A 17,448-nucleotide genomic window follows, 5' to 3' on the forward strand; every position below is an offset into this window, starting at 1 on the left:
CTAGATTGGTCTCTATTCTGGTGTCCCTCCTCCGGCAGTGGCCAATTCCAGACGCTTCAGAGCAAGGCCAAACAAAAACAATTGTATAATAAAGTCTTCTACTGGCAAAGATGTATCCTGCCCTGCAGGTAGAATTCCTTTCAGACACCTGTAGGCAAGATGAAGCCTGACATATGTTAGGATGGCCTCAGGAATGTCTGATCTGGCTCTTACTCTTACGAAAAATCCTCTTGCCACCGACAGCCTATAAATGTTTCCAATAACACAGCATTTAAAGAGGAGGTTACTGATGGGCCTCCCTTCACTGATGCAGGTTACTTTGATTTAGTTCAACTGGCAGTCTTCCCCAGTGCCTATATTAATTCTTCCTGCTGGACAAAGGCAGGCTAAAGTTCCTTCTCTATCCCTGCAGCAAAACTTAGATAACTTCTCTGCCTAAAATAGATGGCACCTCTCCCATGGTATTTTTGGTTGAGGAGATCTGAGTGTTTCACTCCTATCTGCCTCATCAATGAGGACCACGTGAACCAATGAGCACTGCCAGAGACACTGGCAGCAGAGTGCACGTTACCACCCATTGTGTAAAAGAAGAAATTACCACTCTTCTCCAGCTGAAATTTACAAGAACCCCTTACTTCAATCCATTCCTCCCCACCGAAAAAAGGCAGCCTTGTGATCTCTTCTGACTCCGAGGGCTTGCCGCACAATCTAGGTTTGGTTGCATTTAAAAATAGGTGGGAAAACCTCCAAATATGTCGATAATACTATTTAAAGACCCATGGTTTGAGTATCCTGTTCTATGTTGAACCTACTCAGAGGCCTTAGAGTGGAGGCAGACTGTCTTGACTGACAACTCCCTCCTGTCTGGAATTACAACCTATCATCTTGCCCATGCCCAGGCTATAGAAAAAACGCTACTGCTAAAATCACTCCCCTCTGCAGAGGCCAGATCATCCTCTGCCGTAGGGCAGCTTTATACTGCTCCAGCAGTGCAAGGTTGCTTTAAGTACAGTAGATCAAGCCCCTGGATGATCTGCCCTGCTTGAGGGGTTTCCCTGCAGAGCTTTGATAGCAGCTTCTACACCTCTCTTCCCATCCCTGCAACTGGAACAAGGGGCATGGCTGGGAGGAAGACGTGGCCACGCTGCCCTATATACTCTGGTAAAACCTGGGTGCAATCGGGGACCTTTGAGGCTGTTGGCTCAGTGAACAGGAGCCTCAGGATGGGAGGGGTTCTACAGATGAGCATCTGGCCCAAAATAGCTCTGTTAGGTCCCTCTCCTCCTTTCTGTCAAGCTCAACTTCTAGGCTTTACACAGCTCCAGTCCTGCCTACATCTCTGCCATCAATTCCCACTAGTCTTCGTCTTCCTGCTGCCTATGCTTCTCCCAGGCCTGCTTCCTCCTTTGCCTGAGGCTGCAAAGACTTGCTCCTGAGCTTACCGCTGTGGACTGTGAGTAATCACACTGAGCTCAATGGGACTACTCCCATGAGTAAAGTTAGACAAGGGCATAAGCCTTTCTACAACTGGAGCCTAAATGTCCCTTCTATATTCCCCTTCCCCCCCCCCCGGTCTTCTCATCTTTCCTCCACGCTATCCCGTATGCTGGAAACACATAGGATGACCTCTTTCTCCTGACTTACATCCTTCCTTAAAAACACACTTCTTCCGCAGCCTTTGGGTGTAATTTAGCACCTGAGGCAAGGATGGTGCCTTCATCTGTTTATGTATAGCATATAGTACAGTGATTTATAATTCACAGACTTTAAGGCATGATGGACTATTAGATCATCCACTCTGACTGCCTGTGTAGCACAGACCTTAGAATTAGACCCAGTTACTCCTGCACTGAGCCCAATAACTTGTGTTTGCTCAAAACATCTCTTCCAGAATGTCTTCAAATGAAGATGTCAAGAGATGGAGAATCCATCCAGCAATGGTGCCCAGTGAATAATAATAATAAAAAATACTAATGGAGGACACTGGTCTGCTTGGGTATTTTATAGAGCATGGGGATGGATGGGCTGGTTAGGTTAAAGTCAGAACGGAGCAACACAGACTAGCTTTTTTATTATTATTAGTTTACATACTATTGAATCAGAAGCAAAAGAACCAAACTACTACAATAAAAACTACTCACACTGCTAGTGTTTCTTTTCCAGCTGGGGAAGCTCGTTAGAAAACCTGGTTGCCAAACAAGTCCAGAGAAGCTTTGGCTGAAGGCTGGAAGTATTTGGCTGAGGTTTGGAGTAGGTTCTTAAGACAGTCTGGTTAGGAATGGAGAAACTGACCTGAAGTACTTACTCATGTTAATTAGGGCCTGATCCTGAGCTTAGGCACCACTGAAAAGTGAAATAACGTGTTCATTTGGGGACAGCACAGTAGTATAAGCCTTGATGCAAAGCCCGCTGATGTCAGTGGGAGTTTTCCCATTTACTTCAGTAGTCTCTGGATCAGTCCCCTACACGCATTACACTGTAACTCCGAACACAGCCTCAGTGCTCTAATGCAGTGGTTTTCAACTTGGTGTCCACAGACTATGTCTAAGGCGTCTGTGAAAGGTTGTCATTACCATAGAACAGGGGTGTTCAACCTCTGGCCTGTGGACCCCTGGGGGTCTACAGACTACCTAAGATTTCCAAAGGGGTCTGCACCTCCATTTGAAATGTTTTAGGGGTCTGCAAATGAAAATCCCACTGTCCTAATGTGTTAGGACCGTTCCATGCCATCCTCATCTATGGCTGAAGACCAAGAAACTGGGATGTGATTTAGCCAATAGTTGGAGGCCTTAACATTAATCTCAGTGCCCTACATCTGTAAGGGGACTGTTGTCCCCTTACTAACATTCAGTGCGGGTGTTTTGGTTGGCTAGCTCCCACTACTAAAAGAAAGGCGAAGGGGCAATGGGAAATCAGGACCCTGAGACTGACAGTCCCCAGGAACAATGGGGAGAGGCCAATGCTCCAGGTCAGCCTGATTGACAGGGCAGGTAGGCTAATCAGGGAGTCAGGAGGCCAGGGTGGAGGGTCCCATCCTCCGTGTGAGCTGGAATTGCCGGGGTCAGACAGAGTGGGGCCGAGCTAAGGAGAAAGCAGGGGCCCAAGGTGAGCTGGGGAGCAGAGATGTGCCAGCCACGGGGACCAGAAAAGCAGCCCAGGGAGCAGGTCAGTGCTGGGAGCAGAACTACTGCAATCAGAGCAGAGGGGCCAGAGAAGCAGCCCAGGGGGCTGGAGGCAGAGCAGCAGCAGCAGCCGTGCTGAGGCAGAGTGGAGGAGCTGGAGCTGGGGCTGGAGCTGTCCGGAGCTGGGTGCAGTGAGCAGCTGCGGAGAGCGAGGGGGACCCTGGGCAGCGGGCCCAGCGCAGGGAGATGCCCCCAGCCAAGAGGCTCTGCAGGCCAGGCTTGGAGGGGGATCATAACCCCAACGGGGCGGGGGCGACGCTAGGAAGAAGGGCCCTGCCATCTAGAGGTCAGGGTGTGTGGCCACTGTCAGAGCAAGTGTCCAACCTGCAGCATTCCTGCAGCACAGCCAGGGCCTGGGCAGGAGCCTGGGTCTTGTGTGGAACAGGCTGAACTGCCCTGACGTTCCAGAGACGCTGGTGGTGATGTCCCTGTGCTGGGTTACGTGTTTTCCTTTAACCTTTCCCATTTTTGTCCTTATTTTAAAAAATTGATTGCTGTTTAATAAATTGTATTTGCCTTGAAATGTATGTAATGATCAGTGGGTCAGGGAAGCATCCAGTGCAGAGAGAGCACCCCGGGGTGGGGACACCTTAGCCCCTGCCCTAAGTGACCACGACACGACTGGGGGGTCGAGCCCCCCAGGAATCCTGGGCCCCGCCTTGTTGCAGTTACTGGGACTCTGCCAAACAGGAGAGTGGAAGGGGAGCCCTCGAGATCAGGCAGGCCTCTGGGTAAAGGGAGTGGGAGCGAGGACTCAGATCCTTCGCTAGCCTGCTTCACCGGGGTAGTGAATAAGCCAGGAAAGTTCCCCACAATAGTGGGACCATTCCCCCACTTACACATCCTACCAATTCAGTGATGAATAGCAAGAACCAGTCTCTGGAGTGCAAGTTACTGCAGATAAATGATGGAATAAAAAAAAACGTGCATTATCCACCATTGGTGTTTAGTTCATAAGGGGCTGTCTGGCTAGGTGTGAATTTATAAAGCTTTCAGCTAACTCACAAACCTAAATGAAAAGTTCAGGATTCAGGCACATCATGTGCATTTGGGACATTGAATCTATAAACTAGTTATTATGGTAGACATCCATCAAAGCAATCTTTTCTATTTGTGAGACTTATCACACAGAGAATAAACTTACTCTGGTAAGTAATCTAAATGTAATCAACACAAGTTATTAATCTAAATTAAGAGTAATCGTCATTTTATTGAACTGCTTATGAACACTGTGAGAGCACACCACACAAGGGGGAGGGTTTCTATGGTATGTGAAAGGAATTTGCAGCATTTGGTAGCATATGGCAGAGAGGTCAAGGATATGAATATTGTATGATGCCCTGTTGGCTGCATAAGCTATTGCAGGCTTTCATGTCCCTCGCCTGCATATAGAGCGTGTTGGAAATTTTCTGACGGAATGCTTTTCTATCAGAAAGTGATGATTTATGGAAACATTCCATGGGACTAGGTCTATTACAATTAAACCTGTGATGGAAACCAGGTGTTACGGAGCAGGGCACGGGCAGTCTGGCCTAGTGGTCAGAGCTGGAGTCAGAGGCAGAGTCAGGAACCGAACAGGGTTGGAGGGGACTGGAGCAGAGCAGGCGCAAGGCTGGGAAGAAGGCAGGCACAGGAGAGATCACAGCCCCTGGCCTTAAGAGCAGGTCTGGTGATGCCCAAACCACCTGAGTGACTGAAAGGCAATCAGGGTGTTCAGCTGCAGGGCAGCTACCTGGCCCCAGGCTCAGCTGCGGGCCCTGATTCCTGACACCAGGCATTTGACAGAAACTCGCCTTGTTTCCTGTCAGCTTGCCTGCCCGCCCGCCCACCTGCCTTCCCCAAGCTCTCCTACTCCTCGGCAGCCCAGGCTCCAGGCAGATTGCCAGCTGGGCTGCCATGGAGGCAGGCAGGGCTTCCCGGCTCCTGGGTTCTGCACCAGCCTGACTTCAGCAGGCAGCGAGGGTCCCCCAAGGAGTCGGGCAACGGGCAGCCCCCGGAGCATGCCGAATAATTCCATGGAGGGTCTCCTGACACAGAAAGTACCAGTCTCTCTCTCCCATGAACCTTTTTGACCCATTTGTCCCAATTCAGGATGAACATTTTCAAAAACTCTGAAGCTTTTCACAGGAGGGAGATTGCTTTCCAGCCAGCCCTACAAGCACACACTTCATGACCTGGACAGGAGAGGCGGAAGCACCCTAAAAAGGGTGGTGGTGGTGGTGAGGGGGACAGAGGTGCATGAACCGTCTTCTCCACAATGCCACCTCTTCTCTCCAAGGCCCCGCCCCCCAGCTCGCTCCTCTCTACGCCCTCCCCCTGTCATTTGTCCTTACAGCCAGTAAAATGTGGGAGGGCCAGGGCCCCCTGACCCACCCCTGTTTTGCTGCTCCTGGATCTGGAACTTCACAAGCCTCATGGATTCTTTAGAGGCCTAGCCTCTTGCTGACAGCAAGCATGAGTTAATAGAAAGGCCCGTATGTGAATTACATATGATTTGGCCATTTGGGGCTCGGTGACATTTTTGTTACACGTTGTAGGTTTATGTTTATGTGATCTAGCTCCAAATAGCCACTGGGATCAGGGTCTTCTTGATGAAACGTGATTGTGCGTCAGCTAAGGTTATTTCCAGTCAATGAGATGGTCAAGGATGATGCAGGAGGCAGATGGAAAAGCAATTCTAGGGTGATATTCGAATGGCAAAGTGAAAGGCACATTACACATAGCAAATGTGTAGTGGAGAAAGTGTGGCAGGGAACACTGACCGCATTGGGCTTGGATGGAACAGGGAAAAGGAAAAGCAGAGGAAAAGCTTCTCATATCTACATCAGCACCAATGAAACCCAATCCAGCCCACTTCAGCAGGGCCTGCATAAACCCCACTGCCCTAATTACAACCAGACAGACACACTTCAGGTGGTTTCTTTTGCATGCTTTTTAACATCTTAGAATGAGGATCACATACAGTTTGTGTGTTCCTCTGTAAGAAACATCATTCTTGAGTCTGTGCTACCAAAAAATAAAGGTTCTACAGAAAAACACTCTGGAAACAATGGACATAAAGATCAGCCGCCATATTTAAAGTTAACGGAGTTTCTCTGGGTTACGCTGATGTCCCCGAGGAGAATTTGTCCCCCATAAGGTTTTAAGCAAATGCATCGCAAAGCATAGTGTACAGCAGTCATGCCATTTGTGTGGGTGCCACAGTAATACCAAAGCAACCCCCCCCAACCACATCTCACAAATCATAAAAACAATAATCCCCACCCTGTATCACTTAGCAACAAATTGTTACTACACATCACCAGTTAAAACTGTAGATATAAGTAATGGTGCAGAGGCACTTACCACCATCCTGGTGTGAGAAGCTCTGTAAAGACACAAATATGGGGATCAGTTAAGCCTTCGTGTGATGTGAAGCCTCCAAGTTTTTCCTCTAGAATTATCTTGTGTTTGCTGTCTGCCTCTTTGAGACTTATAAAGTGGGAGAGAACTACTGAGCTCTAAGGCTATACATCTACACACTAATATCAGCAGCAGCTAGGGAATGCATAACTACACGCTGCAGTGAAAAGCAGGCTGTGTGCAGCAATATGTGAAAAACTCGAGCAAGGGGGAAGCAGTGGGGAAAAGACTCAGCCTTTCCCAGCTGCCTCTTGCCCTGCCAGAGCCTTTCCCCCACCATCGCAGTCTTTCCCTGCAGTGGGGAAGAGCTCCACCCCCGGGACACCATGCTGCTAAAACCAGCAGTGTAAACAAGGAGCTATGGCTTGGGTGAATAGAGAGTTGTGCAGAGTATCTACTCACATATGTACCCACACCCTGCAGGTGTGACTTTCCTCTCCTATGCCATGTGTTGCCAGCTACACTGCTATTCACACCAATGCGGGCGGGGGGGGACGGGGACACACCTGTGTACATAGTCTACACACTGCCAACAGAAGTGTGAAGGGCAATGTACCTTGAGCTGGGCGGTGAGAGGAGAGGGATACTTAGTGTCATTGACACGACAATACCTGTTGGTCAAGCAATGTTCAAGAGTGTGGAATGTGGTCTGGATCCTCAGCTGGAGGATACCACAATGGAGTGAGCCCAATGAAGGGAAGAATACACACCCAGCTGCTATAGGAGAGATTGTCTATGTACAGGTGCACTTCTGGACTGGCTGAGGGGGACATTCCTCGCCAACCAGACTTTTTATTATCTGGCTGCTGTCTCCTTAAGAGTGGCTGCAGGATTCCTGTACTTTCACTCCAGTGAAATGGAGAGCTCCCCACCTCTCCCTGAACACCAACGGCACATCCTAAAAAAGCCGATGAAGTCCAGCACCCGTTGGAAAGGCAGGTGAGTAGCAAAATAACCGGCCCTAGATAGGTGGGTTTGAAAGCTCTGGAGTTTTTTTGATCTTGCTCAGTCCACATCTTATTAGACTCTCCACAGCTATTCTCCCACTGTGCAAAGGCACATAACACTGCAAATGCTGCTTTCAATCAGTATTACACCATGGCTTCACTCTCTTTGAGACTGAATCTTTTTTTGTACCTTTTGAAAGTCCTCAAAGGATTTCTCTGTCTCCTTTAGTTTCTCCAAGATGATTTGCTCTTTGGCAGATATCTGGGATTCTTCACTTTCTAGCTTCTCTATTTCTTGTTCCAGCCTGGAAGACATGGAAAAACCATCCATCATTTATTGCAGTGGCATACTAGATATCTGAAGGCAGCATCAAACTGGGAAGTGAGCATTGGCTTCCTAGCTGCAAAGGTATTAATCAGGATCTTAAATAGGTCAGGAGACAGTGGGAGAATTTCAAAATCTTGTTCAAAAATGGTTTCTTGGCATAGTAGGAGGTTAGAGGGAAGACAGGGCTTAGAGCGTTTGTGGTATAGAAAGGTCTACGTCAAAAAGATGGGAATTTTGGATATGATCGACTTGTCTCAGAACATTTGTCTGTTAATTTAACACCCCCCACCTCCTTCTCCATTTTGGAAATCTCAGTAGGGCAGGTATATAAACATGCAATAATACTTGGAGGAATAAATATCTCCAAATCCTTCCACACCATAAAGGACGGAACTGGAAACAGCTGCTGGAGGCTGGCAGGGCACCAGCCCCATTGATAGGATTTCCTGAGCTTGTGTGGTGCTTGTTTCCAGCACACAGGGCCTTCACTTGGGTAGGATTCTCAGTTTAATCTTTCTACCTTTCCTATTGTCTTTGGATGATAATGGGGGCAGAATCCTATCAGCCTGCAGGTAATACATACCATGACCTGCCTAGAAAAGCCCTGGAGAGTGATCCTTAGAGATGCTAAATACCCACAGTGCTCATTGATTTCATTGGGAGTTGTGGGCACTCAGCACTCTTCAAAGAAGGGCCAGAATGATTTTATATTATAGCTATATAGGGCCAGATCCCCCACTGGTGTAAGTCAGCCTCACTCCATTGACTTCAGTGGTTTACACCAATGAAGGATGTAGTTCACAATTTTTCTGGACATACCCTAACTTACATACAACATTATCACTATTTCTGCACCATCCATACAAAAATTAATTGCCATATTGAATGTTTGATTTGAGCAAAAGCCGAAGTCTCAAAACGGGGATGTCTGAAGTTCAGGAAGCCCGCTGACTTCAGTGAGAACTATGGCTGTTCAGCACCTCTTATGGATGTAGGAGTCTCACATGAGGCACCCAAACGTGAAAGTTTGGCCTCTATTTCTTTTCTCGCAGGGCTACAAGACAGACAGTATGGCTGAGAATGCGTTACATAGGAGAGTCAGCCCATCACTGACCAGAGCACTCTTTACAACACTCCTAACTCAACAAATATACTGGAAATGGACATCAGCAGAACCAGAGTACTAGTCACAAGATGGCTAGCTCCTGTCCTGTCTTTTCCCTTGGCAATGCTCAGTTATCCAGGCATGTTTATACCTCAAAGATGAAGATATATGAATTCCCTTTACCTTGTGGCCTGATGAATTTACACCGCAGAGATGGGTGCACACATATTCATTTTTTTGCGAAGTCAGTCGTTTGCAGCATTCAGTATTACAGAGTCTGTAATGATGTTTGCTGCTAGCCAAATGATTTCAGCTGGCCCGGTAGGTAGGGAAAAAGAAAGTGCATCTGACAAAGCCAGAAAATTGCAGTGGGAGAATTAACTCTTTTCCCCTTTTAAACAAACCAGAACTAGTCAATCTATTATCCCACTGAAGTCAATGGAATAAGATGTAACTCAAGTATGAGTAACGGTATCTAAATCTGGTCCATAATAACGGAGGGTGGTGTTAAATGCATCATTTCCTGGATACCAGCTCAGATCTCTGGAGAAGAGGTTTGTCATGGTTGATTCAAGCCAGAAGAGAAAGTTTGTTTCAACCACAAAAAAAGCTCTCAGCTTTTGCTTTGATTTTGTTTTATGGCTTAGTGGGCTGTTTGCTGTCTCAGTTTTACTCCGTGATGTCTTCCCCCCCCTCCTCCCATTCTCTCCCAAAGTCCCTGCTGCTTTCATGCCAGACTGCCTGCCTGCTGCCCCAGTTAAAAGAACAGTCAGGCCTATGCAACAGGAGATCAACCTCTTTCTGACAGCACATATTGCTCTCGGCTTTCTTTAACCCCTTCTTTGATTCTCTTAAGAAGCAGTAAGAGCCACAAGGGGGAAGAAAGAAACTAGGGGAAGCTATGAGGGTAGATCAGGGAGATGAAGGGACATGGATTTTTAGTCTGACGCTAAATAAGTATGCTTGTAACAGCTGCCACCAGTGTAAAATGGCATAACCCCATTAAAGGCAATGGAGATATGCTGATTTGCACCAGCTGAGGACCTAGCCCTAAAATGGGTACTCTGAAGAGCTGGTCCACTCTTGAAAAAAATCTGTCTGGTCAGCTGAAATGCTGGGCCTCCTGTCCCTGCTCTTCCTCACTATGAACTATCTGAGCAGTGCTGGCCGTTCCAGGAACGTCCAGGTAAGATGTACCCCACGTGCTGCCGAACGGAGCAGACGCATTCAGGGCAGCGACAACGTGTCACGTTCCTTGCAGCACCCAAGACGGCGAGGCACCTCGCTACCACCGGCCCTCAGCATGAAGACGTCTAGCCTGTACCTGCCACAGGCAACACGAGCACTTCCCTCCAGGCTTCCACAGGCCTCATTCTCTAACGGGTTAGCGATAGGCTTACTCCAACCCCGCGTCCTCCGAGCATCCCCAGTAGTGTCCAGCCCCCTCTCCACTGGGCACTTACAGCATTACCAAACCCGCTGTTCCCAAAGGAACAGTACAGCACAGCTTACTAGTTACACCCGGGAACACAGCGTCTGTGTAACACTCGGCACTTAGGTCGGTTTATAGCGAAAACAAGATGAAGTTTATTTAACGAAGTACAGAGATTCATATGGTTGCAAACGGGTATATGGGAAACAAAGGGTACACATAAAACAAAGTCACAGCACACATTCTAGAGCAGGGGTGGGCAAACTTTTTGGCCTGAGGGTCATATCTGGGTGGGGAAATTGTATGCAGGGCCATGAATGTAGGGCTGGGGCAGGCGGTTGGGGTGTGGGAGGGAGTGCAGGGTGTGTGCGGGGGGGTGCGGTGTGCAGGAAGGGGCTCATGGCAAGGGGTTGGGGTGCAGGAAGGGTGCGGCAGAGGGCTCAGGGCAGGGGCTGGGATGCAAGAGGGTGCGGAGTGCAGGAGGGGGCTCAGAGCAGGGGGTTGGGGTGCAGGAGGGGGTTGGGGTGCAGGCTCGAACGCCTCCGGGGTGGAAGTGGCGCGCAGCAGGGCTAAGGCAGGGAGCCTGCCCTGGCCCCGTGCCACTCCTGAAAGTGGCCAGTATGTGCAGCAGTGGCTCCTAAGGGTGGGGTGGGGCAGGGAGTGCCGCCACGTGCTGCCCTCGCCTGTGGGTACCACTCATGAAGCTCCCATTGGCCACGGTTCCCCATTCCCAGCCAATGGGAGCTGGAGGGGGCGGTGCCTGCAGGCGAGGGCAGCGCACAGAGCCCTCTGTCCCCCACTCCCCGAGAGGCTGTAGGAACGTGGTGCCGGCCACTTCGAGGAGTGGCACAGGGCCATGGCAGGCAGGGAGTCTGCTTTAAACCCACGGCGCCAGGCAATCCTGCAGGCCGGATTGAAAGCCCTGACAGGCCCGCAGGCTGTAGTTTGCCTTCCCCTGTTCTAGAGCCTAAACTTAGCTAACAAGGTGCCCTTTTCTCTAATAAGGTACCAGCCACCCCAAAATCCTTCTCACCATGTTTTTCAACCAGGAGAGCTGAGACCCTTCTTTTGTGAGGCCAAGACAGCTCACAGCCTGCCTCCCCTGATGAGGGATAACTGGGGGCGGGGGGCGTTCATCTGCACCCCAGATATAGTTCCAAAAGTTCATTGTCTCTACTCCCTAAGAGGATAACCTCTGCTGGATTTGTTTTTCCCTGCAGCGCCCACAACCTATTGATCAGCATTTTGCTCAGGTGGTGAATGGGCATCTATTGTGAACTATACAATACTCACTTTGCATACACGACCAGCCAGAGAGAGAGAAGCATCTCTTCCTGCCTACCTGCCAAGAATATGTGGCTCACTTTTTGGTGACCTGCCTTAACTCCCAGACCTAGAGAACATAATTTTTAGTATATACACACACACAGAGAACTCCTCACCTATTTTCCATGCACACGTCCAACAATGAGTATGAACATCAGTGCAACTAGTATGTAGATCCTAGACCCAGGGGAACCCTGTAACCTTTGTGCACCCCGGGCCCTCGGTCAGTTGGTACAAAGAGGTTACTGAATCATGCTATTGAGGGACAACAGCAGCACAGAGGTGATCTACCATGTGTGAAGGCCCACGTTAAGTTTCCAGTTTTGTCTGAAATAGCGTTACCTCATTATTTACGGCATTCTCTATGCTTACTAGAGTGACGTCATGTTACTGAGTTATCTAAGGCAATTAAAAAGATGAAGGGAAACCAGAGAACATGTGTATTTATTTGTAATGTGTGCTTCACTGTATTATGCAGGTGTCGCATACGTTATGAGAAAGCAGTCATTCTGCTACAGAGGACTGCATTCTCTTGCTTAAGCTGCATTTTTAGCTGGTGAAGTATCCTTGAAGAGCCAGTAGCAAAAGGGTTAAAGTGTGGGACAAGCCTTGCTTTGTGGTCTGTATTTCTGTGCTAATTCCAAGGCTTTGGAAATGGTGTGTGCGCGTGTGTGTGGTCTGTATTCTTTTTTACTTCATGATACAATGAACACATGCAAACCTGAATTTAACAACACACACTTACATCCCATCTGTGATCTAACTAGAATTACCACAATCTCAGCTGTAATCAACCCATCTAGAGTACACACACCCCTTTTATACCTCCTGAATAATTTCCTCCTGAATAAATAGGTCTTCACTGTCATTTGACACCTGGGAAGGAGACCCTTATAATTTCCTGTTTTTGGCTTCTTTGTAGATTTCAGGCTGGAACTTCAAAGATGACTGCACCTGTAACGCCAGCCAAATAAGCAACAACGCAGCTTGGAATTCTGCAGGGAATACCCGAGTGGGAAAAGGGATAGGATAATGGCAGTGTGAAAAACTGACTGGTTAATGTTATTGCCCCTTGGCCTGAGCAGTTTGCCAATATTTGGGGCCTTGCCAGGTTGTTTCCATTAGGAGAAGTCCTATTCCCCTGAACACAGTATGAATCAAACTGGAGGCAGTTTCCTTGTTCAGAAATGTAAGTCAGCTTTTCAAATAAGTACCGTTACCAAGAGAAGCTCTGCCTTCCGGGGCCATTGCTTCTCTTGTTGTCTCCCTGCTATCTGTTTCCTTCCAAACACAGACACAGACCATGCAGCGACACCCAGTCAATGCCCCAGCTCCTGCAACTGCAGTCAGTCTTCAGGAAAACCCCTATGGCCTCATGGCTTAGCTTCTACTCAGGACTGCCATGATAGTCCAGGCCTTGAAGCATAGAATGTCAGGGTTGGAAGGGACCTCAGGAGTTCATCTAGTCCAACCCCCTGCTCAAAGCAGGACCAACCCCAATTAAGTCATCCCAGCCAGGGCTTTGTCAAGCCTGACCTTACAAACCTCAAAGGAAGGAGATTCCACCACCTCCCTAGGTAACCCATTCCAGTGCTTCACCACCCTCCTAGTGAAAAAGTTTTTCCTAATATCCAACCTAAATCTCCCCCACTGCAACTTGAGACCCTTACTCCTTGTTCTGTCATCTGCTACCACTGAGAACAGTCTAGATCCATCCTCTTTGGAACCCCCTTTCAAGTAGTTGAAAGCAGCTATCAAATCCCCCCTTGTTCTTCTCTTCTGCAGACTAAATAATCCCAGTTCCCTCAGCCTCTCCTCATAAGTCATGTATTTCAGCCCCCTAATTATTTTTGTTGCCCTCCACTGGACTCTTTCCAATTTTTTCACATCCTTCTTGTAGTGTGGGGCCCAAAACTGGACACACTACTCCATCAATGCCAAATAGAGGGGAATGAGGCCTCACCAATGCCAAATAGAGGGCAATGCTCCTACTTATACAGCCTGAAATGTTGTTAGCCTTCTTGGCAACAAGGGCACACTGTTGACTCATATCCAGCTTCTCATCCACTGTAACCCCTAGATCCTTTTCTGCAAAACTGCTGCCCAGCCACTTGGTCCCCAGCCTGTAGCAGTGCATGGGATTCTTCCTTCCTAAGTGCAGGACTCTGCACTTGTCCTTGTTGAGCCTCATCAGATTTCTTTTGGCCCAATCCTCCAATTTGTCTAGGCCCCTCTGTATCCTATCCCTACCCTCCAGCATATCTACCACTCCTTCCAGTTTAGTGTCATCTGCAAACTTGCTGAGGGTGCAATCCACCCCATCCTCCGGATCATTAATGAAGATATTGAACAAAACTGGCCCCAGGACTGACCCTTGGGGCACTCCGCTTGATACCGGCTGCCAACTAGACATGGAGCCATTGATCACTACCCAGTAAGCCTGATGATCCAGCTGGCTTTCTATCCACATGGCTTCTAGGGTTTCAGCTATTTTGCCCCTGCACCCCATATTCTTTGCAGTGATATTAGGATATGATTAGGACATAATTATGATGTATTTTATGCAAGATAAGTCATGGGAGGGGTCACTGGAAAAGTTATGATTTGCTGAATATGATTATCCTATTTATGTGCATATATCATTTTTGTATCTGACGTTATGAATATTGACTATGTATCTGTATTTTAAATGTAGTTACACCTGGGTAATGCCCACTAGACAAGAAGCTTTCAGTCTAGATAGTGGGTGGGGAAGGGCCTATTCAGGGCAATGAGCCATTAGGAAAAAACAGTAGGCCTCAGAAGAAGCTTATCTCCCACCTGGTGATCTTTCCTGTGAATGCTCCAAACAGCCTGTAAGTAATGGCTGCTATGAATCTACAAGGACATGTGATCAGACCACATCTCTGGACTCCATCTTGGGATGTCAGTATTTTTGCACAGGCTGGTCTGGGAACCAAGCTTTGGAACAAAGGGTTCCCGCCCTAGGAAAAAGCTATATAAGGCAAGGAGTGACATCATCTGGGGATCTTCACTCCACACACAAAAAGACTCCTGGAAACACCTGAGAAACAAAGACTGAACTGGAGGAAGTGCTGGACCCAGGCTGAAGGGATTTCTGGGCTGTGTATAAAAGACCTGGGGATTCCAAGCTGTAAAGTAAGTGCAGCTTGCCCCTTAAGAATTTGCAGCCTCCTTGTATCATCTCTTAGATTGGATATGAATTAGCAGATTCTCACCCTATTTAGTATATTAAGCTTAGTTGGCATTTTTTGTTTATTTGGTAGGTAATCTGCTTTGATCTGTTTGCTATCACTTAAAATCTATCTTTTATAGTTAATAAACTGGTTTTGGCCTTATCTAAACCAGTGAGTTGGAGTGAAGTGTATGGGAATCATAGCTCACGAGGCAAAGGCTGTTGCATATTCTTCTCTACCTTGAGGGAGGCCTGCTTGTATGTGCATGCCCGTAGCCATAACAAATGTCCACACCTAGCATGGTCACAAACTGTGCTATAAAATTATGCGATGGCCTAGTTACTGCCCTGGTCTAACATGGTTTGAGAAGAATTGTCTAGGTAACAGTTGGACTGGGAACAACTGTATTAAATTAAGAACTCTATCTCCATCCCCAAGCAAGGGAAGAGACGAGATCCTTCTACACAGATACCCTGTCTCTTAGGCAGCATTTTCCTGCTTACGAGCCCCTCTTAGGTACCTCACATCCCTGGCTGAGGGAGGAAAGACTCCCCAGCTGAGGATCCTCTCTCTCTCACAGGCAGGTTTATGAAATAATCCCTTTCCACATAAACTTTGTCTTATCCTCCATGCTCGAGCTACACCCTCTCAGTCCAAGATTCCTCTTCATTTCCCTCCACAAAAATGGATCTCCCCATCAGTACTACCTCAGCTGGCAGCCCAGGGACCTTCCCCCCCCGTCATTTGGCTCTTTAGCCCCCCCCCTTGTTCTCCTCAGGGTTAGCTCATTCCCCTATCTTCATTCTTTGGGAGGACTACAGGCCTGCTGCCCCACAATCCACAGGTAAAGTCTTGAAGGGCAACAGAACTCAGATCATAATGGACCTTGCTAGCAAACACACTGCTAAGGGAAATCCTGCATGTAGAAAACCATACCTCGCGTGGGTGGAGCTGATGGCTGGAAAGGCACAGCAGGAGGGGAGGTAGCCAGCCAATGCTCCCTACGTGGACATTGGGAGGAGAAAGGCTCTCTCAGCTCCTTAGACTCCAAGGAGGTCATGGAGAAGGGGGCAGACTCATCTGAGGTATGTGAACAGAAGGGAAGCCAAGTAAAGAGAGAGTCTAGGCGTGGGGGTAGAGGAGAACAGCCAAGGATGGTGGGGAACAGAAAGGGACATCTGCATACACACGTATGGGGGGCCTGTCTCCCAGCCACCCAGAGGATGAAGTCTCAGGCTGTGGGTCTCCTCCAACCTGAAACATGGGATCACCATCTCTCTGCTGCCCTCACCAAAAAGGAGGGGCCCTGCAGCTCTGGCTTTCCCTCTTTCCCCTGCCAGGAGACAGAAATTGTCTAATGAAGGGAGTCTTTTCTCATCTGCACCCCGTCCCAACCGCAACACATGTACACACCGTGAATGCAGGTCTGAGCAGAATTCAGTGTGGCTGATGTAGGATGGGTCTGCCACATGCTGTTCTGCAGTGAGGATGCACAGATCCATGAGCAGCAGAACTGCTTCAGTTTCTAAAATATAGCCTCCTTGAGCCTGGTTAGTTCACTTCAGTAGTGTAAATTGGTCCTAGAGAGACTGATGCCTGGGAAAAATCTTGTGTATTTTGTTTTGAAGATATAATGGTTTCAGTGCTATAAATAGAGACATTAACAGCAATAAGATTAAACTTTTAAGAAAGATTGATCAGGTCTCTTTTGTCCGTGCCAGCTATGCATAAACCCAAGACAGCTCTGTGGAGCAATCATATCATTTCTGCAAGGAAGGTAGCAATGCAATGGCAATTATGAACTCTTAGTTATGTATGTACGTACGTACACACCAGAGGAAAAACCACTCAGCAGCAGCAATGAGGAAAGGTCTACTTGGCCAGAACTTCAGCATTCAAGACACAAGGATCCAGAACATGAGTGGGGAAACAGGAAAGGCTTTATAAGCAAGAAAATAACTTGCAGGGGAAAGGAATGATGAGGGTAAATGTGGAACAGTGGGCTGTGCACTGACATGTCACCTCTACTAACTTAGTTCCACATTCATCTCCAGCCACCATCTTGGCCAAACACACCAGGGACCTGTAGAGCTAAAAGAATGAGATGCTAGAGCTTGAGCTAAAGAGGCAGGCTGTCAAGCTGAGAACTGTAACAGACCCATATCCCCTGGGGGCAGAGGATGAAGTTCTCACTTACTTCAGTGCTTCTCCCAGGGGTGAATTTATCTACCGTTAGCTCAGCGACCATCCATGGTTCTAGCCCCAACTGGGCTTTCGACCACCTCACAGAAGCAGACAATGTGGAGGAGTCTGTTTTATTCTATGCAGGTTCTTGTACCGTTCTGGCGGAGCTGAGCTTCGAATCCTTTTGTCATAAACACAAAACCACCCATCTGCTCTAAGAGAATGTACTAGTCCCATAGCAGGGGTTAACACCAGGGCCACACAGCTGGAAACCAAGAATCTTAAACTGCTGGACCATTTATCTATGTGCCATGCCTATTAATAGTGCCTTCTCTACAGTGACCT

General features: G+C 48.1%; 1 protein-coding gene across 5 annotated transcripts in view; it reads right to left on the reverse strand.

Moving 5' to 3' along the window:
* Window positions 1–17,448, reverse strand: part of PALM2AKAP2 (PALM2 and AKAP2 fusion) — a 386,485-nt gene that overhangs the window by 215,693 nt on the left and 153,344 nt on the right. For all 5 annotated transcript variants that reach the window (XM_043547587.1, XM_043547583.1, XM_043547585.1 and 2 more), the window contains exons 4-5: window positions 7,722–7,836; window positions 6,528–6,549 (exon numbers count right to left, since the gene is read on the reverse strand). In XM_043547587.1, the coding sequence (XP_043403522.1) occupies window positions 6,528–6,549; window positions 7,722–7,836 (137 nt within the window). The remainder of the gene's footprint in view (window positions 1–6,527; window positions 6,550–7,721; window positions 7,837–17,448) is intronic.

Source organism: Chelonia mydas, chromosome 5, assembly GCF_015237465.2.
Source record: "Chelonia mydas isolate rCheMyd1 chromosome 5, rCheMyd1.pri.v2, whole genome shotgun sequence".
Taxonomy (NCBI): Eukaryota; Metazoa; Chordata; order Testudines; family Cheloniidae; genus Chelonia; species Chelonia mydas.